General features: G+C 39.9%; 1 protein-coding gene across 3 annotated transcripts in view; it reads left to right on the top strand.

Moving 5' to 3' along the window:
• MVB12B (multivesicular body subunit 12B) overlaps positions 1–27515 on the top strand; it is a 1443639-nt gene that overhangs the window by 1296220 nt on the left and 119904 nt on the right. For all 3 annotated transcript variants that reach the window (XM_044058226.1, XM_044058224.1, XM_044058227.1), the window contains one exon: positions 3879–3938. In XM_044058226.1, coding sequence (XP_043914161.1) covers positions 3879–3938 — 60 coding nt within the window. The remainder of the gene's footprint in view (positions 1–3878; positions 3939–27515) is intronic.

Below are 27515 nucleotides of genomic sequence, written 5' to 3'. Positions count from 1 at the left end.
TCACTTCTCACTTGAGTAGCATGAAGTTGGCTTTGGAGAAGTTTTTTATGGTGGTTTCTTTACTGTGGGGTGGGGGTGGGATGTGGATGTTAAGGGTGATTAGCTTATGGTCAGACCTGACTAACGAGGGGTATTAATTAGGCAGTTAAGTGCCTTACTGATGCCCCTTCAGGACAGCAAATGCAGAGTGCTGCTGGTGAGCGATTAATGGCTATCTCCCATAGTAGACCCAGACAAAGGTTACATGCACTCGTTTAGCTGTGAGAAACCTATGTATGTGACTTCACCTAAAATGCACATGTTCAGAGAGCCCTACAGCACTTTGTAATCACAAGCAAGCTCTCTTACATCAAAAACAACACGCAGTTACAGTTTTATCGCCAGATAGGCGGGTACCTGCTATATCTATGCTCTCTACTCGCTATTTTACTTTTAGTAATTGTAGCACTTAGCAGCAAACACCCTACTGTTGCACAGAGGTCTCCATACTCATGTAGGCTCTGGTAAGTACATTCATAAAACAGTTGCAGGTATTAAAACATCTATGACCTTAATACACTGCTTTGTTCAATGTGCATTCCTTCATTAATACATTGCTTTGTTCAGTGTTACACTCCATTAGAGAACTGATCAAAAGGATTGCTACTTATTAGAAGAGCTTCGTCAAATTGAGTTCAGCTGTTATAAAAATAGCTGCACACTTGTTAGCTCACCTTGAGTTATAAAACCTTTGTGAATATAACTGAAGCAGCAGAATTTTCAAGTTAACTGTACAGTAAAGCATTGCAATTTACTAATAAAGTTTGTAATTCCCCATTTTTGCCTTAACTACAATTTTGTTTGAATGCAAAGTTTCATTTTTAAACAGTAATTTTTTTATTATTTTACAGAACAACAAGCCCATTTTATGTGGAAAGAGAGTGTGTGTTTATAAAACTGCATTTTTGCTAGTTAAAATAAATGCTTATACCACCATGATATAGTAATTTATCTGACCACTGATTGGTTTTGCAGCGTTTTTTAAGGGGCAGACATTTGTATATTGATTAGTTATGAAATCTGATCCTGTACTTCATCAGGTATTACAATTTGAAATAGCTTCCAGGGGTTCAGCGATTTACTTCCATGTTGTATCACCTCCATTATCTTTCTTCTGTAAGGGAGTTGTATAGTTTGGCCAGTTTTCAGGTATTCATCTTGTGTAGAATAACACCGTCCTTGTGTAGGTTCTCTTCGGTGCTTAGCCACAACTTGCTACAGTTTTCACCCAAGTGTCCAAACTCACCACAGCATCTTTCCAAAGAAAGTAGTTGTCTAATGAATAAATGATGGAGTTCATGTTTTATGTAGAATAAATATATTTACGGAGACCATATGCATATTACATTTATAGTTCAGGAGTGACCATGGGTTGGTAGAAATTTGATTGAAAGGCAATGCATGCTGTAGAAAAATGAAGTAACTCTAGTGTATGCGTGGTAATAAACTCAGCTGGATAATTCTTTCAATCCATCCACAAACAATTTTAAAAATTCTTAGGAACAGGCAAGGGAAGGCATTGAATTGAATTTACAAGTATTGATAACAGTAGATCCTTTATTCTATTCCCAATCTTTATTATGTTATTGTGAGCATTTTTGAAGGCAAGTGTTTTTCTTTATTTGTCCTGTAACCCATAATATGCTACTGTAACTGCACACTGCCACATACCCCACATAAACGTGTGCGTGAGTGAGAGCGAGATCAAGACGAGTTTATAATCAACTCTTAGATTATAACCAGCAAGTTCTGAGATCAACATATGGATGCCAAGAAATTCACCCCAAGAACAAAGTGAAGCTTAAGAGGGTAGTTTTGACATGTATGTTAAGAGCACATAAGTGCTTAAGTTATGATCAAAGAGATCTGAGCATAGTTCCTTGTAGTGTATGCAGCCTTAGCTGTCCCAGTGTACTGCTTGTTAAGAGATGGAGAAAGTGTTTTGTTTAGCAAAAATCAAAGCCATGCAGAAAAAATAAATCTGGGGGTGTGGGAGACTGGGCTTAGCTGTACTGTGCATGCATAAATGAATTCCCTCCTTGAGGAGTATTGAGTTGCTAATTCACACAGGAAGTAGCCAGGTGTAAAGTTTCCCCATTGAAGACTGGACAGCTTTAAATACTGTTGGATGTATTACAGCTTTTAAAGGTATGAAGATGCCTTAAACATTGTTATTTGCTGGTTGCTGTTAATGCTGTAGCTCAAAACTAAAGCTTAAGAACACTGAAAACTACTTAACAGCACTCTGTTATGCACTTGTCCTGCATCAGAAAATGCTCATCATAGAGGATTGTGATCACGTCTGCATTCCTGGCCAAGTTGTTAAGTGATCAAAAATGAATGCCAAGAAATTAACCTTGAGAGTTAATCTTGGAATCCATGTCAGAAACACATAATAAGCTGTTATGATGGGAGATAATCATAAGTGCTTGGTTGTTTATCTGCTCTGTTTACTATCAGTAGCAGAAAAAAGTGCAGTAGCTTAAGACTAACAGGCATCAGCACATCTTTCAACTTCTTTGGCTAAGAACTATGGACAAATCTAACAGTAATGGTGGAACAAAGCATCAAAATTATGGGAAGTTTGTACATATCGCTGTTATTCATTTAAAACGTTAGTAAAACAGCTGTTTTGCATCAATATGTAGCTTCTGAGCAATGAAAGTTATGAAGCTATAATGTCTGGTATTGCTAACTAACTGTAATCCTCAGTGATTTTCCAGAAAATTAATGTATATATTGTCGAGGGGGAAAGCAAAAATATGAGAGAAACTCAGTTGAGAGGCATGTACAGTGGGCAGAAACACAGCTGCATTATTTTCTGCCATTGTTCTTTGCTGGCCGGCACTTTCAGTTGTTAATCTGTATTATGAGACTCAATTGTAAAAGCTGTTATGGGATGCACCCCCCCCCCCCCCAATCGTTTTTGCAGTCTGATGTTACGCTAGGGAAGCTTGTTAACATTATTGAAGAATAATCTGAGCTATGTGCACCACGAGATGCCTTTTTCCTCAATTCACAGTATGATCATTGCACTCCATGTACTTGCAGCCATTTTAGTATGTTAACTGTAGTTTTTACTGCTAATTATGTCCGAAGGTTAATAAGTCCTGTCTATAAAATTTGGAGCAGGCATTGCATCTTCTGTCACGATTTTTGTAGTAGTACAGAGTGCCACCTTGCTTGATTTTTTTTTTTTAAATTCTTTCTTGAAATATATGTTGAAGGTTTGGTTTATAGAACCCTAAACTTTTCCATCCATGCTTTACATTTTTAATGTACTAGCCAGAGAGACAGTGTTGTAATTAAAAGCTGTTTTAAAATAACATGAAAAAGATAATAGGCCAACCCTTAAAGTTTTCTTTTATGGTGTTATAATGCAGATTAAAATTCCTTACAGAAGATAATTTGTTTTTTTCAGCCATCTTTGTATTTTACTTTTAATAACAGCTATCAGTGCCAGGTTAATGTGTTAAATATAATCCAGTGCCTTGAATATTTTTAATATGTTTTGACATGCTAACAAGTTATGCCCCAAATGTAGATGGCTGGACTCTCTAATTTGTGTGCATCTCTTAACTGGAAATTTCTGTGGGAGTTTAAGTGGTTGTGAATCTGATCTCAGTTGAAACCGTAGTTGTAGAACTTTATTCCTTCTGTCAGAATGATGGACTTGTATTCCATGCTCATTAATGAAGTTTTTTCCCTTGCCTTTAGAAATGCATTTAAAATGTTAGGCTTCCCTATGTCATTTTAACACACAGTGACCCTCAAGGGGAAGGACGTTTTTGTACTCATAGTAGTGGAATATTTATTGCAGGTGTTTTGTTTCTCCACAGATGCAGCAAGTTGATTTACTTGGAATCACAATCAAATCCTTGGCAGAAATAGAAAAAGAAGTAAGTAGAGCTTAGAGTTTTAACAGTTACTGTAAAGATGTGCTGCAGTCATGTTTCATTATTTATGTTGGTTTCTTTATGCATGGTTTTACCTTCCAACCCCACTCTTTTGCTGTGTGTATTAAATGTTTTATGTACACCACCATTAAATGTATTTGCAGGGTACATAGCTTTTGATGTTTTATCAATCTTTTGACAGAAGTAGTTCTTGTCAAACTTAGGACATGTAAAACAGAAGTAAAATAATACATTATAGTAATAAGAAATAATACAACAAAAGCCAACAGGAGCTCTGCTGTAACATACGTAAAGGATCACGTTCTAAGAAATTGTCATTCTACCTTCTTAAAAAATCTACTTGTTCGTAGTAGAACAAAAAAGGCATGCTTCAGAAAACACAAACAGGAGATGTATGTCAAAGAACAGAGAAGGGCCAATGTTTTATTTCCTTTTAAATTTATGTCTGTATTCCACTCGGTGATATAACATAGAAGAGCAAACTTGAAAGCTATTTTTTATGTTAGAAAAGGTTGTTGAGCAGTCACATGTTCGAAGACAGTTCTCCTTTGAGAGGAACATTTGTCTCAAAGCTGGAAATGCAGGAACTATTTCAATATTCTGTGTTCCCTTTGGGTTTTCTTTTTGTATTCTCAGCTAGCAGGTTTCTTTATTGAAAGATGGCTTGAATCAAGGAGACTGGAGTCTGCTTGGCAGAATAGCTTTTCAAAACATGTCATATTAAAGATGCACTATTCCCTTTCCCTTGCCGCTTTATGAAATCCGTACGGAAAACATGCAGTACAGCCATCACTATACATTTTTAACACAAGAATGAAGAATAATGCTTGGAAATAAAAGGGTAGTTATCTAACATTACCTTCCAAGTAATGTGCTGTATTACAGAGCTTCTGCTATCTTTTTTGTACAGTGTACACATTGCAAGTTTTGTCAAAAAAATACTTGGCTTCTCCAGTCTTAGATTTTTTTTTTTGAATTGTCAATACCCTTTCTGTAACTTGAATTTGATTAGTGTATGTAGAGAATTAAATTGTCAGAAACAACTTGTGTATGTCTTTCTGTGGTTCAGCAGTTTATTTATTTATTTGCATGTTGTACAGTTAGTTTTCATTGCTGCAAATCCCAAAAAGTGATGTTTTGTCATATCTAAGGTAAGGTTAGTGTTGAAATACATGGCTGATATAAAGCGACAGATTCCTAGTCATGGTAAACTGAATAGTAGAAATATACTAAGTCTGCAAAATACTAAAGGAGAAAATGTGAGCATTTCATTACCTTAATAATATGCTTTATGTAGTGGCAAACATACATTCTTTTTTAATCTGAAGGTGAGCAGGGACTCCTAGAAGGCAGATTTAATCATGTGATGGCAAGTGTAGTGAGGTGACAAAAAATAACAAAGTGATAGTGTATTTTGAAGAAAAATAATATATTTTATGTGTATATAAAACAGGTTGTGCACCTAAAGACTGGGAATTATTGAAATGTTTTCATAGATTCTCAGACCACTGTCATAATGAGCCTCCCGTAAACAAGAGAAAAGTCATTGATCTTCCCCTAGATTATCAGAAAAGGAATATTATATTGCAAAGAAAAAATGCATTGCATTATAGAGAAGTAATCTATATTTCCACCATGTCATGGACGTGCACTTGAAATGAAGGTTTGGCTTAGGCTGCAATCAGATAACATACATTTGCTTTTCAAGGCATGCTTGTCACGTACTAATTGATGTTTGTTTTGTGTAGCAGTTTTTGGGTCTATATTAGAGCACAGAACGTTCAAAATTTTGAGTGTTCTAATATCGACCCATTTGAAAATATTGAAGAAACAGAAAACCGAATATTTTCCTAGGGAAAGAATTCTGTTGTCCGTTTGTGTTGCTTCAGTATTTTCAGCGCTGTGGTGGAAAGTTACGGGTCGGGTTCAGATAAGTGTGTGATTGTGTGGACGTGAGGGTTAGGGCGGGTTATGGGAGTTAGGGTTAGGGCGCGGGTCAGGTAATTGTGCGATTGCGTGGACATGAGGGTTAGGGTGGGGTAGGTGAGGTGACTGTGCGATATTGACGGGCCTTAGGATTAGGGTTTGGGTTAAGGTAAGTGGATAGTTAGTGGTGTATGTATAGTTTAGTGTAGGGTTAGGTGTAAGAGTTTAGGTGCATGTGTGTGGATTCGTGTTTGTTTGATGTGCTTGTGTTGTGTGCATGTGTTTTGGAACAGCAAATTTTTTTCCCTAGGAAAAAATTCGCTGTTCTGAATGTTCAATGTTTTAAATTTTCGATTCATAGGGTTCGATATTAGAACACTCGAAGTTTTAAATGTTCGGTGTTCTAATATAGACCCGCAGTTTTTAACACAAGACTAATAAATGTGCATTATTCTACTTCTGTGGTATTCAGATGGACACCCTTTCAGAACTGTGAGACACGAGTGCAAGTCTCAAAACTAAAAATTAAGCCTGATTGTACACATTTAACTGCTACATGCAAAACTCACTGCTGTACATTAAAAGTGTTTTTGCCGAGGGGTCCTCCTGCACCACTCACTAGTTATGTATACTAACTCCACGATCACTGTACCTCAGAGAAGGGGGAATTCAGATACCACAGTTTGAGTTAATAAACATTTCCTCCAGTTGAACTTAGTTTCACATAAAGCACAAACCACTTCTGGCCACAATAACCTGCTGACATGGTCAGAGAAGACACTAAGGTCAACAGAGACTAGGCTGTAGACCTGGAAGTTGACTAGAATGGTAGCACAATAGTTCAAAAAATGCTGAGGGTTCTAACACTTCAACAAGGAAATTATATTGGTAGAGATGAAGAAGAGTGGAAGCACCTCAAAACAGCACATGTTATGGCTGTAGAGCAGATATGTGACCGAGCCCGATATGGAAATTAGATACGTCAGGAAAGTTGGTGGTAGAACACAAACGTCCAGGAAATTATTAAAACAAACAAGAAGTGCTGAGAAAGTGAAAGCGATAAAAGGACTACTAGTTGGCTAACAGATGCTAAGAGGAAGTTGCATTAGTAAAGAACAAGGAGCCAGAGATTCTATATATGCATCTGGAAAGTGACTGAGCTGATGGCAGAAAGAAACTATCAGGCTGCAAGGTGAAGACAGAAAGATAAACAAGATGATCATCAGACACCATTCATAAGGGATGCCAGCAGCAACAACCTGCTCAACAGTCCATAGGACATCAAAGGCAGATGGTAAAATTACATCCATCAACTTCTGAATGAAAACAAATTACACAGAATCTGTATTTCCTCATACACAGCCTATGATGAAAGAGGAAGAAGAGCCCACCCTAAAAGGAGTAAGAACAGCACTAAGAAAATGAAGGTGGGAAAGCAGCAAGCTCAGATAGTTCACAGCAGATATGATCAGGGTGTTGGGGGCAAAACTGCTCCTGAGGGTACTGATATTCTTCAGTCATCTGGGATATGCTTTTCTCTCTATACTGGTATGAGTGCCCTCAGGAGCCATTTCTACCCTAAATTGCCTAACACCTTGATTGTAAGCATCCTGGTGCTAGTGTGCAAAGAACAGTGGGGATTTTCACAACTGTAGGCAGTGTAGAGGTACAGACTTCTGTCACACTACATGAAAGTGCTGGAGACTGTGATTGATAAATGAATATGCAGAACAGTAGAAAATAAATTTGGAAATGTGCGGTTCAAATTCAGATCAAGGCCTAATGTTTGCAGTGAGACGTACATTGGAAAGGGAGCTAGATCCAATTGAACTTTCTTAAACCTAGAGAATGCATTTGACAAGGTTCCAAGACAACTGATGTGGGAAGTCCTGCAATGATTTTAAGTTTTATTCATAGTCTGTGCACAAGGACCCACTGTCATGAGTACAAAGGGGTTCCCGGTGGGACAGGGTGTGCATCAAGATTCAGCTCTGAGCCGACTATTGCTCACATACTGGTGATGCACTACATTAGCAAACAGTTTGGGGGGGGGGGCAACCGATAAAGCTGCTGTATGCAGGTGATGTGGCATTACAAGCAGACTATGAACAGGAACTTCAGCAAACAGTGAATGAAGGGAATGCAAAACTGAAGGCACATGGAATGAAGAACAGTACAGACTAGACAGCTGTCACAGCAGCAAATGGGAGAAGTCAGAAGAAGCTGACAATCGAGATAGAAAGGAAAATAGTGAAACAGGTTAATAGCTTCAAGTATCTGGCAGGAGTGGCTGAGGAGAAGAAAAGTCTCAAAGAGGAGATCAGCGGTAGAAGACTGTAGCCAACTGGCAGAATGTCAGGAATAGTGTGTGACAGAAGTTTGCCAAAGAACCTGAAAAATAAGGTGTACGAAACAGTGGCGTGACCAGTACTTGCTGTATGGTACAGAATCCTGGGTAATGAAGGCAGAGCAGTTAAAGCTAGAAATGATGGAGATGAAGTACCTGAAGCAGGTGGTAGGATGCATACTGTGGGACATTCAAAGACTTAACATCAGAGCAGAAACTAAACTAGCTCCAATTGCAGAGGTCAAAGAGAACACATTATGATGATTTGGGCACAGGTTCAGGAAAACAGAAAAGGATTTGGAAGATACAGGGAGAAGGCAAAATGAAATGAGGATGTCCAGCAAAATGAAAGTTGGCTGAATTGTGTAGAACAGAGCATGCGAGCTATGTCTTTAAGAAGCATTGCAAGGGCTGAACGTGCATATAAATACCGAGCACATGCTAATCTCCATGACATTCTGAGAGTGCAGCCAGAATGTGAGCATATATGAATGTAATAGCTAGTTTGTATACAGGTTTACCTAAGTTAAAGTTAATATACCTCAATTCTGATGTGTTTGTACATAATAAAGCTGCTTGAACAGAACCCATGAAGTCTTGTCTATTGTATCTTGACTTGACAAGCGACAGATTGCATGAAGTAAGACCTGCAGCAGTCTGGCATGACTTGTGACGATGGGAGAGTGAGACTGAATTAAGAGAGGTGATGATGGATGGCATGGCAAACTGACCCCGTATAGAAAAATGAAGAAAACGAGGTTGCTAAATTGCATTTAATTTTTTTTTTCTGTTTTTGGACTTGCATTAGCTGGTGTCACATATGTACAATGGAAGTCTGCATACAGGACATACTGTATGTATTGCTCTGTTGAAAACCGGAATGAGCGGATGGCAGGAGTCAGGCTGGGCTGTGAGCAAGTTGAACTGTTCCTGCACCCGTGGCATGTAAGAGTTACTATGCCTTATTACTTGTCAGACCACAAAAATGCTTCAGCTTACAAGGGGTGGTAGAGCCACTCCTTCGAGCAGCCTAAGCGATTGTAAGCAGTAGTGACAGCTCTTTAAATCCTTTCCACTCCTATGCACCTCAGATGCCATTTAGAAGGGGAAATTTGTATGCCATAGGTCTAGCGGTATCACACCTCTGAACAACTTTGCTCAGTAATTCTGAACAAAGCAAAAATTAATGTGGAAACAAAGACCCAAAATCTGGAACAGATTTTAAATATTCCTTTGATTCACTTGCAGTGTTAATCGAATCAGAGGTTTTGTATCAGCATGCACTTTCGTAATAATAATAATAATAATAATAATAATAATAATAATAATAATAATAATAATAATGTGTGAATCTCAAATGTCTAACATTACTAACTGTAACCTTTAGTGCTTTACTACAAAATCAAATTGTGAGGGATAGAGCAAAAATATGAGGCAAAATCTGAGACATTTGAGAGTTACGAATAAGATATATAAATGCTAGACCAGCTCACACAAAAATGCATATAAGTTGAGTCTGGTGGACTTAAGGGAGATGCCATGCTGCAACTTGAGACATGTCCCACATAACCCATTGCCAGAAGTAGCTAGCATGGGGTGTAGGTGGCCACTTCCCTGGTCACAAAGTGTTAGGACAATCAACAAATGCAGATCAGTCTTCATTACATATTACATTTGCAGTCTGAACTGAAATACTCCATCATGGGCGGCACAGTGGTGCAGCGGTTAACGTCACCTCGCAGCAAGAGGTTTCCCGGTTCGATTCTCGGCTGGAGTCCCTTCTGTGTGGAGTTTGCATGTTCTCCCTGTGTTCACGTGGGTTTCCTCTGGGTACTCCGGTTTCCTCCCACATTCCAAAGACATGCATCTGGAGCATTTCTCCCCGGGCCTCCACTGAAAACAGGCTCTGTGGAACCTAGTCGGACTTTCCCAGTCAACAAATCTGTGTTGTAAATTGCAGCATAAATTGTACCAGGTGCTTTCAACAGATGTAGCAAGGGAAAGAAGACCTTTTCTTTGGTTCCTCACCCACTTTAAATTTGGGGTGGGTGCCGGATCAGGGGTTGGCATTGGGCACCAGAACAGCAAGCTACACCTCTGTAGTAAAATAAAAAAAATAAAAAAAAATGAAATTTTGATTGCTGCTAGAAGCTGTCACCTGTATGGATCAGGTGATTGGTAAAATGGAAACATTTTTGTTTTTTTTTCCTTTATCCAGACAGCAACCTGAAGAAACAGTAGCCAGAGGTAAAATCTACTAAAAACTGGTTATTTAGCAAAATTCACTGTGCTTTGTGCAAAGTGCATGTTAGTAAGAGGAACAGTTTTTGGTGGATTTTGTCTTTGACAGCAAGTATTTTTAGGCTGCTGTGAGGTTGACTTTTGAGATTTTCCTGAAATTTAACATGTAGTATCCCTTTTTCTCTTTATTCTGGATGGTCAGGCATTTATTAATTTCATTTATCTAAGGTAACTGAGCAGGATTGTTAAGGCCTTTTTTCAGTCACAGTCATTACAGTATTAGTTATATTTGGCTTTCCTTAATCTGGGGAGATTATAGTGGCCCAAGGGCTTTCCTTAGTCTGGGAGATTATGGTGGCCCAAGGACTTTCCTTAATGTGGGAGATTATGGTGGCCGAAGTAGACGTTGCCAATTATTTAAGAAATATCCTTCACTTAAATTTTCAGGAGAAGGCTTTAGTATTCTGCTGCAGTCTAAAATTCATCAGGTCCTTTTCAGTCAATTTCATCTTTTAATTTATGCTTCATATCCTAGGAAATGTTAATTTTTATTTGCCGTTACATCTGCTGGAATAAGTGTTGACCTTCAGACTCCATCATGTGAAAAATCTTTACTTGTGTAAAAGTAGAAAATCAATTTATGCATTATTTATAAGTTTCAGACTAAATTGATATCAAAAGTAACCCTTAACCATATTGTTCATTGTGCCTTTTTATTGTCCTGAACATAGCAGTTCACATGAAGTGGTGCTTAAAAATGTGTATGTTTGTAAGGTTCTTAAACATCATCATATTCTAATTACGGCCTTTGCAAGTCTGGACAGCAATCAGGCTCTTAACAGGAGTGTATGCATAAGAGTGGTACCCTCTCACAATACCACTGCTGCTCATGTCTGGAGATATTGAACCAAACCCTGTCCCCATCATGCCACTGTTAATCATAACCCTCCCCTAAGTGTTTTCGGTTGTAAAGGCATCACCATTTTGTGCATGAACATAGCACAAAAAACAAATTTGCCTCACTTTTTAAATTATGTATGTATCATAAATGTATGCATAGTGATAAACCAACCATCAAATATACAAATAACTGTTAAATATAATGGTAGCAAGCATATTCTAGGTGAGTTAGCAGCAACATCTAGAAAGTTCTTGAAGAAACTCTGGTCACATCATTAAATTGTCCCAGTAATGTTTTAGTTCAGACTTAGTGTTTTCCTGTTATATTTTTAGAAGAACATATCGTTGAAAAGTGTATTGAACATATTTTTTTGAAAATTTGTTTTATCCTAATAATTTGATAAGACAAGAAAAAGAAGGGATGGGAAGGGTTGATGTAGAGAAACTTAAATTGCTTTTAACAAAGTATAACCATGAAGCGGATTATACAGAAGATTCTTTTAGGGTGCATCTTTGTTGCTCTTCATTATCTTGATAGTGACATGTGACTGTTCCAGAGTAGTATTTAAGGAGAAATGCTGAGATGATGTAGTTCTTTCTCAAGGTCCAGATATTCCTGTAATATGAATATGAAAATGTAGCTGGATGTTTGTCTTTTTAATGATTCCACAATGTTTCATTTGAAGCTTTATTTTTATTCACAGTTTGTTTAGTCATCTTCTTGTGCCAGAGACTAAGCTTTAAATCTGCTTTATTAGCTTCACCCAAAGAATAGGTGTTTTCATAATATCAAGTGATACCTGTTTTATTAGGTAGTTTCTTTATCCTGTATAATTTATTTATATGAATAAAAAGAACAGGTTCACGTAGAGTAAATACTCCCAGTAAGCAGCTATAAAAACAACACCAATAACAGAAATCACTAGGAGCAAAGCAGAGGAAGGTCGAATCAATTCTATCCAAACTTGCATAGATCCAAAGGTGTATAGAAACGATTAAGTCACAGTCCACAATATCATCAGTCTGATGAAGCTGTAAGCGAAAGCGCTAATCAACCACTGTATGTGCACGCAATAAATATCTTTTATTGGATATTGTGGACTGTGACTTAATCGTTTCTATACACCTTTGGATCTATGCAAGTTTGGATAGAATTGATTCGACCTTCCTCTGCTTTGCTCCTAGTGATTTCTGTTATTGGTGTTATTTATATGAATGTTCATATAATGAATCAGTGGGCTGGTCCAAAGACCCTTTTTAGCCATTACCATAGCAGTAGGCAAGAGGTAGGTATACAGTATTAAACAAAATCACATTGTCATTGAGAAGGGAATTTAGTATAAAAGCTATTAAAATGAATTTACGTGATTAGCTTCTGTATAAAAGTGAGTTAAAGAAATTAAATGAATGACATCAGGAAATCACTAAAATCATGAAATACACAATGAGTACTGTGACTTGTAGAGTAGCAGTTTAGAGATTGGTGACCGAACTTGGAGGATCTTAGTGGGGGAAAAGCAAGTAATTGCTATAGATATTGGGCAGATTCTTGAGACTTGGTCCAGAAATCAAAAATTAATTCACATTATTGAAAACTATGCTACCAGTCAGGCTTTGTCATCTTTTTTGCATATCCGACATGTCATTACCATCATTCATTATTTTTCTTATGGTATATGATGTATAGAAAGCTCAATGTAGAAGTTTGTAAGTAAATAATTTCCAGAATACAGGTGCAGTTGTTTTGCTTAGTGATATTTCTGTTAATTATTTTCATAATGGGTCAAATTTGGGTAGTTTTTTTTTATTTTAATGAAGTCTAGTAACATTTGGGAATATATATTTTATAGCTCAGCACAATTTTATAATAGTCTGATTGCACTGACTTTTAAAATTTCTTGTACTATAAAATCTGTGAACAAGATTTTATTGCCTATGGAAGATTCCACAGTTAAAATGTGGTCATGACAATACAAGTTATTTAATGCTTTGAATCTAGACCCACCTGTTTCAAGTTTAAATTTATTTGAAATCTCTTCTGCTAATAACATTTTTTAGCTTAGTTAAACCAAAACCGTCTTTTTTGTTCTTTTTCTTTTCTTTTTCTTGTCTTTTCAGTCTATTTTATGTTCACATCCTCCTGTAAAGACTACTGTAGAGCATAATGGAAATGTATAAAATATGTTTTTAATACAGTGATGCTAATACCACTGGAATCAGTAAGATTGGAGATTAAAAATTGAAAATTTAATATTGCCAGCATTTCATTGTCTTAATACTTGCTGCCTGGTTAGTAACTGTAACTCTAATTTGCTGTTATTTATATTTCTACATATATTGCTGTCTTGCGTTGTATATCAGTCCACTGGACTTATCTTTAATGTAGAGATCAAAGCATGTGATTTAGTGTCAGGTAACACTGTTCCACTTTTATTCCAAGTTGTAATATGATTTTCTTAGCTCTGTTCTTGGTCTCTTTGAGTGCCTAATAAAATATTTCTATTAGTAACATTTTAATTGTTTAGTCTGTTTTCTGATGTGAACAACATTTTGTTCCAATTAATTTAATTTAAATGTTGGTAATGCTGTCATAAATTTTGTTGATGATTTTGGTTTCATTGAAAGTTTCTACTGAGTTATCTGAATTGATAAGGGTTTTTTTTGTAAACTCTGGGCATCTGTACAGAGAAGGACTTCAGTAACATTTCAGAATGTCATTGACAAGATATATTACCATTATTTTCAGGTTTAAGGATAGTGTTTTTTTTTTTAATTTAATGACTTGCAGGGAAAGAACCTTATAGGTTTGTTTGAACTCAATCAGACTCAAATGTTTCATATAAAAGACTGTTAGATATTTCCAAAGTCTGACAGACCTTAGGAATTTTTGCCTGATAGATTGTACTACGATTAATGAAGTTCTTTTCTTGGACCTACCTTGGCTGGATTTACCTTTGCAACATTCACTGTGCTTTAAACTTGGTGAGACTGGTATAAAATGACATCATACTCAAGTCACTGTCTTCTTAGGCACCATGTAGGCAGAAAAATGAGACACAGTACAGAAACTCATTACTTACCTACAGTCTTTCATGAGGCAAAGTTAATTTTGAAATAAACTTTCCTTCTTTCTGCTAGTTGTTGCGCTGTTTTTGTTTACAGAATTTTTTCAGGGGACATGGTGTCTTTAACTTGGAAAAGGAAAAATAAACCAATAAACAGTTCTGACATGTAACTGCAGTTTTGCACTGGAGTTAATTTAATATCAGAAAACAAGTTATGTATTGTAATAACAATAAGGTGTATCCGTGGACTTTACTGCTTTATTAATGAATGATATTGATAGTGCACAAGTTACATGTACCCTTTTACTACATTAGCAAAAGTATTGGCTTTCAAAGTATCTTTATTTCATAGTTTCCCTTTCTGGAGAATGTGCATTTTTATACTTGCCAAAGTCTGTCATTACAGAGAGAAAGGATAAGAGTGTGCCATATATCCCCAGGAAGTTAATTCCACAACTTTGCAAATCCAGTAAGCAATGACCTACATCTTTTTTTCCCCAATGTTGTTGTTGTTGTGTCTTTCAGCTTTTCCCGGTTAGGGGTCGCCACAGCGGAACTCCGGTCCGCTAATGATTGGTAGTTGATTTTTACGTGCCGAGTTACCAGCCCTGATGCACAACCTTCAACGAAGGTATACCCATTCATGCATATCTCCATGCAGAAGACGCTCTAGCTGAGAATCGAACCGGACAGGGTCTTACTGTGAGGCAACAACGCTACCGCAGCACCAATAAACATCTTTATTAAATAATTATGTATGACACAGGCAATCTTACATTTATGTAAATAAAAAACAAAACATTGACACCACTTTAGTTACAAACATTATACATCACAGACTCCATTGAAACAACTGTAGTTGCAAACATTATACATCAATTGTAATCTATCCAGTCATTGTCAGTTAAGCATTATATGGCTCATTTAAATCCTGCATCTTAAATCTCGTTCCTTTTCTGCATGTATTGTCCCCACAATTACCATTTTTTTCTAGGTAGTTTGCTCTGTCCCTTTTCTAAAGATCCCAATTCCAGTTAACATCTATATTCACCACTTCTAGTAAAGTTGGTCAAGACTTTGATTTCCATTTTCTAGTAATTGCTTTTTAGGCAGCCACCATAATTAGACTCAGCAAGGGTTTACTATTTCTAGGCAATTTCAATTCTGTATCTTCGCTCAAAAAAATCATCTCCCCAGTCAATCCAATCTGCTCGCCCAGCATCTCTGACAAAGCAGTTCACACGGAATTTTGCCAGCCCATTGCACTCCCAAAAATGTTTCCAGCCATCTCTTTTTTGCCAGTCACACCTCCAGCATTTGCTCTCCACCTGAGGAAAAATTCTTTGGAGTCTACTTGGGGTATAAAAATACCTATGTTAACACTTACAGGCAAAGATCCTAAATATTCTAAACTTAGTTGCATATTTGGCAGATAAACATATATCCCCCATTGTCTCTTTGAATTACTTAACCAATCTGTCTTTCTAATCCTTTCTAAGCTCCTCTGATTGATGTAATTATGCAGTATTTTATATGCTTTACTTATTGTTTTTTTAATGGCAGCCTCTGTTCTAGAGTCTGTTAAAAACTCTACCAGTGCTGGTCTTTCATTTTCCTCCCTCCTTGTGTTCTGAGTGTGCGGTTGTTTTTTCCTTATGTCTGGTAAGAAACAAAAAGAACATAAGCCATCTGGCTTTAAAAAATGCGCCAAATGTGCGTACAAAATGTCATTGACTGATGGCCACGCCATCTGTGTTTATTGTCTTGGGGCCATACACTAGCAGGAATCCTGCAGTGTTTGTCATGCCTTCTCTTCCAGGGTTTTACAGGAGAAAAAAAATAAACTTATCCTTAAGGGTTTGATTAAACCCTCCTTTGAGCAAACTTTATCGTCTTCTCCCCCTTCAGAGAAATCCAAGTCTAAGGCAAAAATGAAGTCTCCGGCTCCGACTAGTTCTTCGGAGCCTCTGGAGAAAAGGTTAAAGGCTATATCTCCTTCCTCGGCTCCACTGGTCTCGGAGCCGCAGGAGGTACTGCCCAAGACTATGTCTCCTTCCTCGGCTCCACTGGTCTCGGAGCCGCAGGAAGTCTTGTCTGTTTCGGGGTCGGTTTCTTCGACTCCACGGTAGGCGCAGAAGGAGGTTGCGGTGGTTCTCGAGCCTGCTTCAGCTCCGATCCTTTTGGAGCCGATTCGGAGCCGATCCCCCAGTCTTGTCTCGGTTCCGACAGAGAAGGTTTCTTGACCCCCTTCTGTCTCCTCCAAGTCCTCCAGGCTGTCTGATTCGGATGTGGATAGGGTGGTCCAGTCGCCAGTGCTAACTAAATTATTTTCGGCTCCAGCCCAGTTGGCTCCGGAGCCAGCCACTATATCGGTTCCGTTTCTTCCTCCTCTGACAACCTCGGTGTCGTCGGAGCCGGAGTCTGCCGAATCGAGTGAAGTCCTTGGGTTGGCTCCGAAACCTCCTGCTGGTCTTTCGGATCCGACCTCTGCTCCAACCTTTTTCATCCCTTTTACAGGTTTCGGTACTCTGATGTCCTCGGTCGAGCCCGAGGGGGATACATCGGGGCTTTAGGCTTCGGCTCCGAGTCTCCCCCTTGGTGCTTCGGCTTGGGGTACTCCGACTCTGGTCATGGTCTCGGAGGCAGGTTTTTTGTCCGATTCTGGTGGACCTGCCTTCGAGGCTATGAGGAGCGCGCTGGCCAAGTCCATAGTGACTTCACCTGAATCAGCAACTCCTTTCCCAGACGCTGCGACTAGAGCTGCTGGTGCCCCCCTATCTCTGGACAGCGGGGCTCCTAGGCCTGAGGATACCTCCATGTGTGGTCCCCTGCTTTCTGAGGGCCCTTCAGAGTCCGTGCCTGAGAAGCCTCCCAGGAAGAAGTTGTGTAAGAGGAAGCATGGAGACTCCCCCAGATGAGTCTGTCACCTCGGACACCGACCTCGATGATGCAGAAGGGTCCCCGAAGTCGTCCTCTGATGATGTCTCTTTCTCCGATATCCTGGAGATCTTGAGACAGCGGGGCGACTGGCCATCCAAAAACCCTTCTGAGAAGGAGTCGGTCTTCCTCAAGGCCTTCGGAGCCCAGCCTTCCGCCTCCTGGGTGTCTCCACCCTTCGATGAATTATTGGATCTTATTTGTCGAAGGGTGTGGGAACACCCTGACTCTGTGGAGCCAGTTCCTAGCCGCCCCAATAAGTTCTTATCTGCGCCTCCTGGAAAAGAATTTTTGACCAAGGGAGTACCTGTGGATGTTATGGTGGTGGCGTCTGCCACTCAGCAGGACGTGGCAGAGGCTTCTACTTCCATCCATCCTCCTAATAAGGAGTCTAGGAGTATGGATAGGTATGGGAAGCGTACCCTGTCTTCAGCGACCTTTACCTTGTGGTCGCTGAATTACTTGTGTCATTTTACGCGGCTCCAAAGGGATCTCATAAAGGAGTTGGGAGATACCCTGTCGGGTAACTTGCCTGAGGCGTTGGCCCAGTCTGTTAATGCCCAGCTGTCTACCCTTTCTTCCATCGTCAACTTGTCCATGAGGCTCATAACTTATGCAGCCGAGGGGGCGGGTAGAGCAGCGAGTTCGAGCGTAGCCCTCAGGAGGCAAGCTTGGATGCGCTTGTGTCATTTTGCGGAGGCTTTCAAGTCTTCTTTCATGGACGCCCCATTCGACGGGTCCTCCCTTTTTGGACCCAAAGTGAAAGACACCCTCACTAGATGTGAGCAGGAGGGTAAGACTTTGTCTGCCGTTGGGGCCCATTTTTCGCTTCCCTCTAGACCTTATCCCAAGGCTCAGAGGGGAGGGAAAATGTGGTTCAGAAAGTCTCAAAAGTCTTCCCCTGCCCATCAAAGTGACAGGGGCAGAGGAGGGGGGAATTTTAATGGAAGGCGTCGCCCTAGAAGCGGTGGAGGCCCCCCGCAATACAGGAGACCGCGAGTCCTTTTGTGGTTCCTCCTCCTACCAACGTCCCTGAGGGATTACCCGAATGTGCGCCTCCGGAGCCAGTCGGGGGTCATTTTTCGGAGCATCTTCAGGCCTGGGAGTCCATCACTCAGGATCAGTGGGTGCTTCGTATCATCACCGGAGGTTACACCATTCCCTTTATTCACCCCCCCCCCCACCATCAAGGAAAATCCCGGACGTTCCACCCAGTCAATGGGATCAGGCAGCAATAGAGGTCTCAAAACTGCTAGAAAAAGGAGTCATCCAACCAGTCCCCACAGACCAGATCGGATTAGGAACTTACTCAAGGTTATTTTTGGTGCCAAAAAGAACAGGGGACTTGAGACCCATTCTGGATCTCAGCCGTCTAAACCGCTTTGTAAAGAAGTCCAAGTTCCGAATGGTCACTTTGCAATCCATTTTCCCATTGCTGGAAAAAGGAGTGTGGATGTGCTCCATCGATCTCAAGGATGCCTATTATCACATCAAGATAAACAAGGCTTCCAGGAATCATTTACGCTTCTGGCTGGGAGCCAGTCATTTTCAATTCCGGGCCCTGCCCTTTGGTCTCACCACAACCCCCAGGGTGTTCACCAAGTGTCTGGCAGTGGTGACAGCTCACCTGAGACATCTAGGATTCCAGGTGTTTCCTTATCTAGATGACTGGCTCCTCACCGCCCCCACTTGTTCAAGCCACAAGAGCTACTGTCAAATTGGGCCATCTTCTAGGGATTTCATTCAACTGGGCAAAATCTGTATTGCTGCTATCACAGCGTGTTGCCTTTATCGGCGCAGAGCTAGACTCTGTAGAGATGCGAGCTTTCCTACCGGCAGAGAGAATAAAAGTGTTACAGGCCCAAGTCTTGGCTTTACTTCCCCGGGAAAAAGCCCAAGCCAGGATGGTTCTTCAGTTGTTGGGATCAATGGCGGCTACCATTCTCCTAGTTCCGCTAGCCAGTTTGCACATGCGAATACTTCAGTGGCTTCTTTCGGCCCAGTGGTCATATCAGGAACGTCCCTTGTCCCATCCGATTCTCATCACGGAGAGATGCCAGCAGGATCTGCGTTGGTGGCTTCTCTCGTCCAACCTGAATCAAGGGAGACCCTTGAGCTCCCCCGTCCCCTATTGCCACAGTAACCACGGATGCCTCCCAGATAGGGTGGGGGGGGGCATTATCTGGGCGCGACGGTCCAAGGTACGTGGCAAGACCACGAGGTTCACTTGCATATCAATGTTCTGGAGATGAGAGCGGTGCTTCTAGCATTGCAGGCACTTCACAGCTCTCTTCCCAGGGGAACTATTGCGATTCTTTCCGACAATATGTCGGTTGTCCGGTATCTGAACAAGCAGGGAGGAACCAAGTCCTACCCTCTTTGCAGGGAGGCCATGAGAGTGTGGAATTGGGCGATCGCTTCCCAGCGCTTTCTAGTGGCAACGCACATTCCCGGGAAGTCCAATGTGATAGCAGACAGGCTGAGCAGAGCTATTCTGATGCCTCACGAGTGGTCCCTGAACGACCGAGTGGCTGCTCAGATCTTCTGCAGGTGGGGCCTTCCCTGCTGCGACCTCTTTGCCAGCCCCCTGAATGCGAAGTGCAGCAATTTTTTCACTCTGATCCCCACAGGAGTCACCCAGGGATGCTCTAGTCCACAATTGGCCCTCCGGTCTGCTCTACGCCTTCCCACCGGTCCCTCTTCTACCAAGAGTGATTCAGAAGGCTACCTGCTTGGGAAGCAAGATGATTTTGATCGTACCACACTGGCCCCGTCAAGTTTGGTTCCCCTTCCTTCGGAAGTATGCAGTGGATGGTCCTTGGATTCTGGACCCAGCTCCAGACCTATTGACTCATCAGTCAGGACAGCTCCATTCATCCCTACGAACTCTCAAGCCCGCTGCCTGGCTTCTCCACTTCCGACCTTAGTCAGACAGCATATCTTTACCCCGGAAGTAGTACATATTCTGTCTTCCTCCCACAGGTCTTCTACTATGAAAATATACTCTAGTAAATGGAAGAGATTTGCAATTTGGACTCAGAAACGTGATCTTGATCCCCTTACAGCCCCTGTGTCGGCGGTGTTAGATTTCTTAGCAACACTTTTTAGACAGGGCTCGGCTGCCTCCACTATAAAGGTTCAGTTGGCAGCAATCTCCAATTATCATGTTGTACATGAGCCTTCCCTCATGGGTCATAAGCTGTGTAAAGCCTTTCTGAAAGGAGCCTGGTTGCTTCACCCTCCGGTTTCGCAACCCGTCTTGCCATGGGATTTAGATGTGGTGCTCAGAGCTTTAACGTCTTCTCCCTTTGAGCCGGCAGCCTCCTGCGAATTGAAATTTTTGTCATGGAAGATTGCCTTTTTGGTAGCCATAACTTTAGCCAGAAGGGTATCGGAGCTTCAAGCCCTTTCTGTTAAACCTCCTTATTTAATTTTTCATAAGGACAGAGTATCTCTGAGACTTAATCCTTCTTTTCTCCCTAAGGTCTCTTCTGCCCTTTGTCTCCACCAGTCTGTTGAGCTTCCGGTCTTTTTTCCATGGTTTTCCAACAAAGCGGAATACAAATTTCACCAGTTGGATGTGCATAGACAACTGAGGTTTTATTTAAATAGGACACAACAGGAGAGGAAATCAGATCAGTTGTTTGTGTCCTTTTCGGACAATAGAATTGGCAGATCTGTAACTAAGGGCACCATAGCTAAGTGGATTAGAGACTGCATGTCATTTATTTATGCATTAGCGGGTAAGGATCTTCCCTTTCCAGTTAAGGCGCATTCTACCAGGGCTATGTCAACTTCAGTGGCCTTTCATGCTAGACTATCCATAGATGAGATATGTGCAGCGGCTACTTGGACTTCTCCACATACCTTTATTTCTCATTACAAACTGGACGTGGCCTCTAGAGGTCGGGCTTCGTTTGGTTCCACAGTGCTCAGGAGTGATTTCCAGTGAGCCTCCCGGGATTTAGGTGCTAGGGACGCTGTCCCGTCAGTAATGAATGTAGGCGAGATAGGATCACATTACATCTTTTAGTTATGTACTTACCATAACGATAGATGTATGTGATCCATCTCACATTCTCTCGCCCTCCTTCCCCCTACCTGTTGGACTTGGAGGAAACTTGCATTCTGATTCCTCTGAGGATATTATTTTTTCTCTCCTCTTACATATATATATCCTTGTGGTGTGGTGTATGTGGGAAGATAATATTGGGGCAAACAAGATCTGGTGGTTTGGGCATGATGCATCCTGGGATACAGGGTTAGCCCAGCCAATGAGAGACTTTGTGCTAGTTATAGTGGCCGAGTCGAAGCCGACTCCCGGCTCTGAGCCCGTCAGTAATGAATGTAGGCGAGATGGATCACATACATCTATCGTTATGGTAAGTACATAACTAAAAGTTTTATCATGTCCTCATAAATATGGATATTGTACCAATTCATGTGTGAGTACTTAATTTACTGCTATTGCCTTTGTTTTAGCTTCATTAATTTTGTATCCCGAGAAGATTTGAAACAGTCTTAAAATGTCCCACAAAATTGTAATGCCCTTTTCTGGTTTTGTCATGTGTAAAATAATATCATCTACAAATAGAGCCAGCTTTTCCTGACTACCATACCAGTTATATCCTTGAATTTCTGAGTCCCTTATTTTCTTTGCCAATGGTTCTGAATGTAATGCAAACAACAAAGGGGAAAGCGGACAGCTCTGCCTGGTTCCTCTACTCAAGCAAAAGTCATCAGAGAGGATCCCACCCACTTCAGTTTTCACCTCCAGTCCCTCTTATATATTCCTGATCAACCTTATAATTGTATCAGGGAAAGGAAATGCTTCCATTGTCCTGCTCATGAAATTCCAGTCCGCTGTATCATATGCTTTCTCTGCATCGACCCACCAGTAACTGTGGTATTTTCCTTATATTCTGCTTTCTTGTGGATCAGACATTACAGAAAGCATAATTTTCTTGTATAGTTATTATTACCACCTTCTATGAATAACTGCTTTTTTGTTAAATATCTAGTTCCAACTTTTATGCTACATGCATATATTATTTGGCAGGCTAGACTTTTATACAGTTTCTTGTCATATCCATTTGAGCCTATGCCACATCTTACATAACATTTTTTTTTGAAAGCCCTCAAAAAGAACAAACACCCCCCCCAAAAAAATATTAATTTAATAATAACACACACAACTATGTACATCTTCAAATATTGAAGTTTTTGCTTGCTAATAAGAACAAAATTTCTAAGATGATAGCCACACAGACAGGATAGAGTTAACCAAAAAGAAATGTTAGTCATTGCTAAAACGCATAGTATAGCCCATGCTATTAGTAAGCGCTATTTGATTTTTGTGTCTCTCTATAGCTCTCCCAGCCTGGAAAACACTTGAATGCTTTCAGTAAACACTTTCTCCAAGCCATTTCTCTTTATGAAATTGTCTTCTAGTGACATGCAAACCAGACACAAAATTGCTAAGGGTACATTGTTTACCAAAAAAAGCCTTGTTGCTGTGTCTTTTGGATTTTGCCGGTTAGGGGTCGCCACAGTCCGCTAATGATTGGTAGTTGATTTTTACGTGCCGAGTTACCAGCCCTGACGCACAACCTTCAACGAAGGTACGCTCATTTACGCACATCTCCACGCATAAGACGCTCTAGCTGTGAATCGAACCAAACAAAAGCCTTGTAATATTCAATATTCATGCTTTCTAATAAATGTGTTACTGGATAAACCCCTAGGGTCTTAACCCAGTCATTTCCCTATGCAAGCATGGGAAAAAGCACACTTATTCTTCTTTTGTCATACTCTCTTAACCAGACCTTTCCTCTCTCCCCTTTTTTACATTGCAGTGCCTACATTTCTTAAAACTGAACAAAGAAAAAGAAAGAAAGGAGAAAGAAGGCACATGTTTATTATTAGTATCCCCTTTGCAGTTAAAAAAAAAACTTTACTTCAAGTCTATTTGGTTTTGTCTTATCTTTAAAGCCCTCCCAGCTGAGAAAACCCCTGATTGCTTTCAGAGAACAATATGTCATAGCCAGTTTCTCTCTCTTTTTTCCCCCTCAGCCAGTCCCCCTCTACCAGACTGTCTCCAGTTTATCTTTTTCAGATTGTCTATATGGAGACATGAGAACCAGGCAGCCAGTTTCTCTTTATCAGATTGTTTCCATGGAAACATGAAAACTAGCTGCAGAATTGCTGCTAAGTATACATGCATGTGCTAGAAAAAAAGCCTCATAATATTCAGTATTCTTTTTCATATACTTGCTCTCTCTTAAAACTACTCAATCTAAGGTCCTTAATAAGGTCATTTTCCCGTGCAAGAATGAAAAAAAAACCCACATTAATTTTAACTTTGTCTTGCCTTTTTAACCAGTTTTTTTTTTACATTGCATTGTCTATATTTCTCAAAACTGTACAAGTTGAAAGAGAGAAAAGGGGAGATAAAAAAACAGCAGCACCTGTTTACAATCCCCATTACGCTTAAAATAGCTTGCAAAGAAAACCATACACCACAAATACAGTACTGTTAAGAAAATGTTTTCTTTACTTAGTTAGCTTTCTCCCCTCTTCCCCTCCCCAAAGCATTTTCCAAACATTAATGACATGGTGTCCAAGACATTTTGAAAAAAATCCAGTATTTCCAGATTTTCTTATTCTGTCTTATTTCACAAATATAATCATTGCATTGTAATCCCACCGAGTTACCGGTTTTATTACTGTTCTTCTCCATTGCCCAAATCATATCTCTGCTTCATTTCCAATGTATTCTCGATTCTTCTGGTCAGCTCTTGTGGGTTTCTTCCTTGTCTCCAGCATTTTCCTTTGAAGTACTGGAAAAGGTTTCACAGGCACAGTCTCTCTCTGGTCAATCTTGCAAGAAGAATAAGAAGCCGAATCTTCTGTTTCACAGCTCACTTTTTGTTGCACAAACGTTTGTATTTCCTCCTTAGCATGCATTTCGTCAAAAAATGGTTTTGTCCCTCCAGGGAAGAAAACCTTAAAGACAGCTGGATACAGCAGTTTGAACGTCGCACCCACATCTCGACATTCCCTGAATAGTGGAATGAATTTACTCCTCTTCTGTCTGGTGTACAGTGAGTAATCATTCTCCACAGACACTTTGCTGTCTCCCACTTTTAGTATTTTGTCCTTCTGCCACAGTTTTGTCAGAATCAACTCATTCTGTTGGTAGGATTGTATCTTTACTATTAAAGTTCAAGGTTGCTTTCTTATAGATAGGTTTGGAGCATACACATGATGATGTGCCCTTTCAGCTAACAACTCCTGCTGTGGAATACCAGTCCAGTTGCTTATTTGTGCTTTCATAAAATTAATGCAGTCTGTTCCTTCCAGCTTCTCTGGTATAGCTGAAAATCTCAAGTTTTCCATACGTGCTCTGTCATGTATTCCTTTTATTTTTTGATACCTCTCTTCTTGAGCAGTCTCATATTCAACCAGCCTTTTTTTCATTTCGACCTCTGATTTTTGCAGCGTTATCGTGTCATCTGAATATCTGTTTAAAGCTTCTTCCATTTTTCCAGCCTTCTGTTTTTGTTAATATACTCCACTAGTGTTTTGTTTAGTTTAACCAGGTCTGTATGCAGTTGTCTTGCATCTTCCTGTAGGTTATTGGAAGTCATGTCTAAAGGCTGCATTGCGTTTTGCTGAATAGCTGCCGAACTTTCCCCAGTCAGTGTTTCTTACTCACTTTTTGTAGCTTATTTTTTCCACATCATCTGTATTTTTTATTCCTGGCATCCAGGCAGTGCACTTACTAGCCAGTTACTGAAATTTACCCATAAACAGAAGTCTACTGGCCGCCTCTGCTGAGTTTCTGTTTTCACACTGGGAGAGCTAGAAACAAGCTGTTACTCAGTGTGCAGCCATCTTGGAAGTCTGCAGTGATATGCATCTTATCAAGGAGAAGTTTTCAGTTGTGATCATAGTGGTCGTGCAGCACTTATTATCCTGTATAGAACCTTTGCCTGTAGTTGAAATAAGTTGCATTGTCAAGGCTTTTATAGTCCGTGCATACACTCTCGCTAACAAATAATGGAAAACAAACTCATTAAACATAGTTTTAAATTGTAAGAAGTGTTGTATAAAATCTTTACTGTAGGATATTTTCCTTTTTTTCTTCTTCATACTTTTGTTTTATAAATGTAGAATACATTGTTATGCTCCAAGGATATACCAACATTTCTTTCTTTGTAGATGAGATGGTTATGCAAATGGTGTGGATCCCTCCAAATGCCTTCTTGACGTCCATTGCCACAGTTTCATTGAAATCAGAATTTCTGGCAACAGTTGTAGCCAAAACTTTCTTCAAGCAGCTCCATCTAAATCCAGTTTTAAAATTCTATAAAGTGAAAAGAATAACTTTTTGACTAAGTATTATACTTGAAATTCCCATGTTAATATTGCAGTCAGTGAAAAACAGAGTGGAAGATTAACCAATGCCCTCTGCAGTTCACCGATGTGGTGTACTCCCTCATCTGTAAGTTGAGGAGCAGGTCTTCTCTTTGAGTTAAGAACCAGAAAAAGTCCTCTTGAATCACTGGTTGCTACCAATGTATTGATTTGTTTGCTACAGTTACAATACCTCACTTGGAGTGCTTTGGCTTTGACTGCAAATACAGTATTGGGATTAATTTCTGAATGCTGGTACTGCAATACTACTGTACTGGCAACTGCACATCATGCCGCCTAACCTTGCACTCAGGACAATCCCCCCTTTGTCCTATAGTAGCTATGCCTGTGCTGAACAGCACCACTTGAAGTCCTCCAGTACATTTTGAGGGCTCTTTGCATCACTTTCATTGGAGGAAATAGCACCATTTTCCATTCACCTACAAATCTGCTTATTTAGCAATAATAGGATATCAGAACTACATTGGTAAATGTTCAGCCATGCATCCAACACAAGTCCTTTTGGTACTTCAGAAAGGGATTTCTTTACTGAATGATGGTCATTAAATGAAACCATGAACATTCGAAAAGAGTATTAAATATGTAGAGCATTAAATAGGTACCAAATTGGAAAGACTTTTAACCGGGTATTAATATATTATGACCAGAAATATTGAAGACTTTGAGTAAGTCATCATTGACCTCTCTTGGCTTGTAGCCTTTTTATCACCTGTGTCACTCACAAGGTTGTAAAATTTGTAAAGGTGGCTAAGCAACACATTGACATATTGCTGATACCTCTTTTTGATAAACTCCTGCAGATAGCACCAGACATAGAATCAGTATTGAAAATTATGTATAATCTGTCCAGGTATTTTCCAGTATTACAACTTAGACTTTTGGGACAGTGATTTTGAGCTTTCCTTTCTACTCCCTTAGAGGGAGACATTATCCTGGCTGCTTCCAATTTGAAGAGCTGAGTCATAACTGATAAAAGGTTTGAAGAACTTATGTAATGCAAAGTTGAACAGAACTTGTAATTCATAAATTGGTTTACTGAAAACGCTGCAAGCACCTACACTAGATTTAACAATAGAAATTGTGTAGAGGAATTGGGATCTGTTAAAAGAGGAACACAAGTATTAGATCTAGTTCATTACCAGGGAATTTACAAAAAAGTCAACTGTGCCTGAAATGTACTTTGTGTCATGACAGTGATGCTTATTATAATAGATGCATTTCATTTCTTTCTGCTTTATTTTCTACCAACAAAAACACCTTAGAACCTGGACTTGGCTACTGGAAAAAATGTTTTCATTTTAAGATTCTGGAGCTGTTAACCAATTGCATTTTGATTTTTCCAGACGAGAAATGTGTACTCTTGTCTGTGTAAGTGCTGCAGTTTTATTGAAAGCCTGCCTGCAAGCAGTCATGACTGTGACGCCTCATTAACTGACTTTCAGCTGATGGTAATAAGTTAGTATTGTAATTCCACCAGGAATGTGTCCTGTTGTGTATCATGACTGAAAAATGAAAACTAAAATATAACCCAAGCATGTTAAACATTCATAGGTAAGTACTAGGCTAGTTGCCCTTGTGGGCCATTTTAAGACTAGCCAATTTCCCTTTTTGTGCTCAAATTAACCTGTCCCATAGGTTCATAGGACAGTACTAGGCTGTTGGCCCAGAGGCCCTTATAAGCCTAGCCAAGAATTTCACCATGTT

This window comes from Protopterus annectens, chromosome 16.part0 (genome assembly GCF_019279795.1).
Source record: "Protopterus annectens isolate FY-2018-M chromosome 16.part0, PAN1.0, whole genome shotgun sequence".
Lineage (NCBI taxonomy): Eukaryota > Metazoa > Chordata > Ceratodontiformes > Protopteridae > Protopterus > Protopterus annectens.
This window is presented reverse-complemented; position numbering and strand designations above follow the sequence as displayed.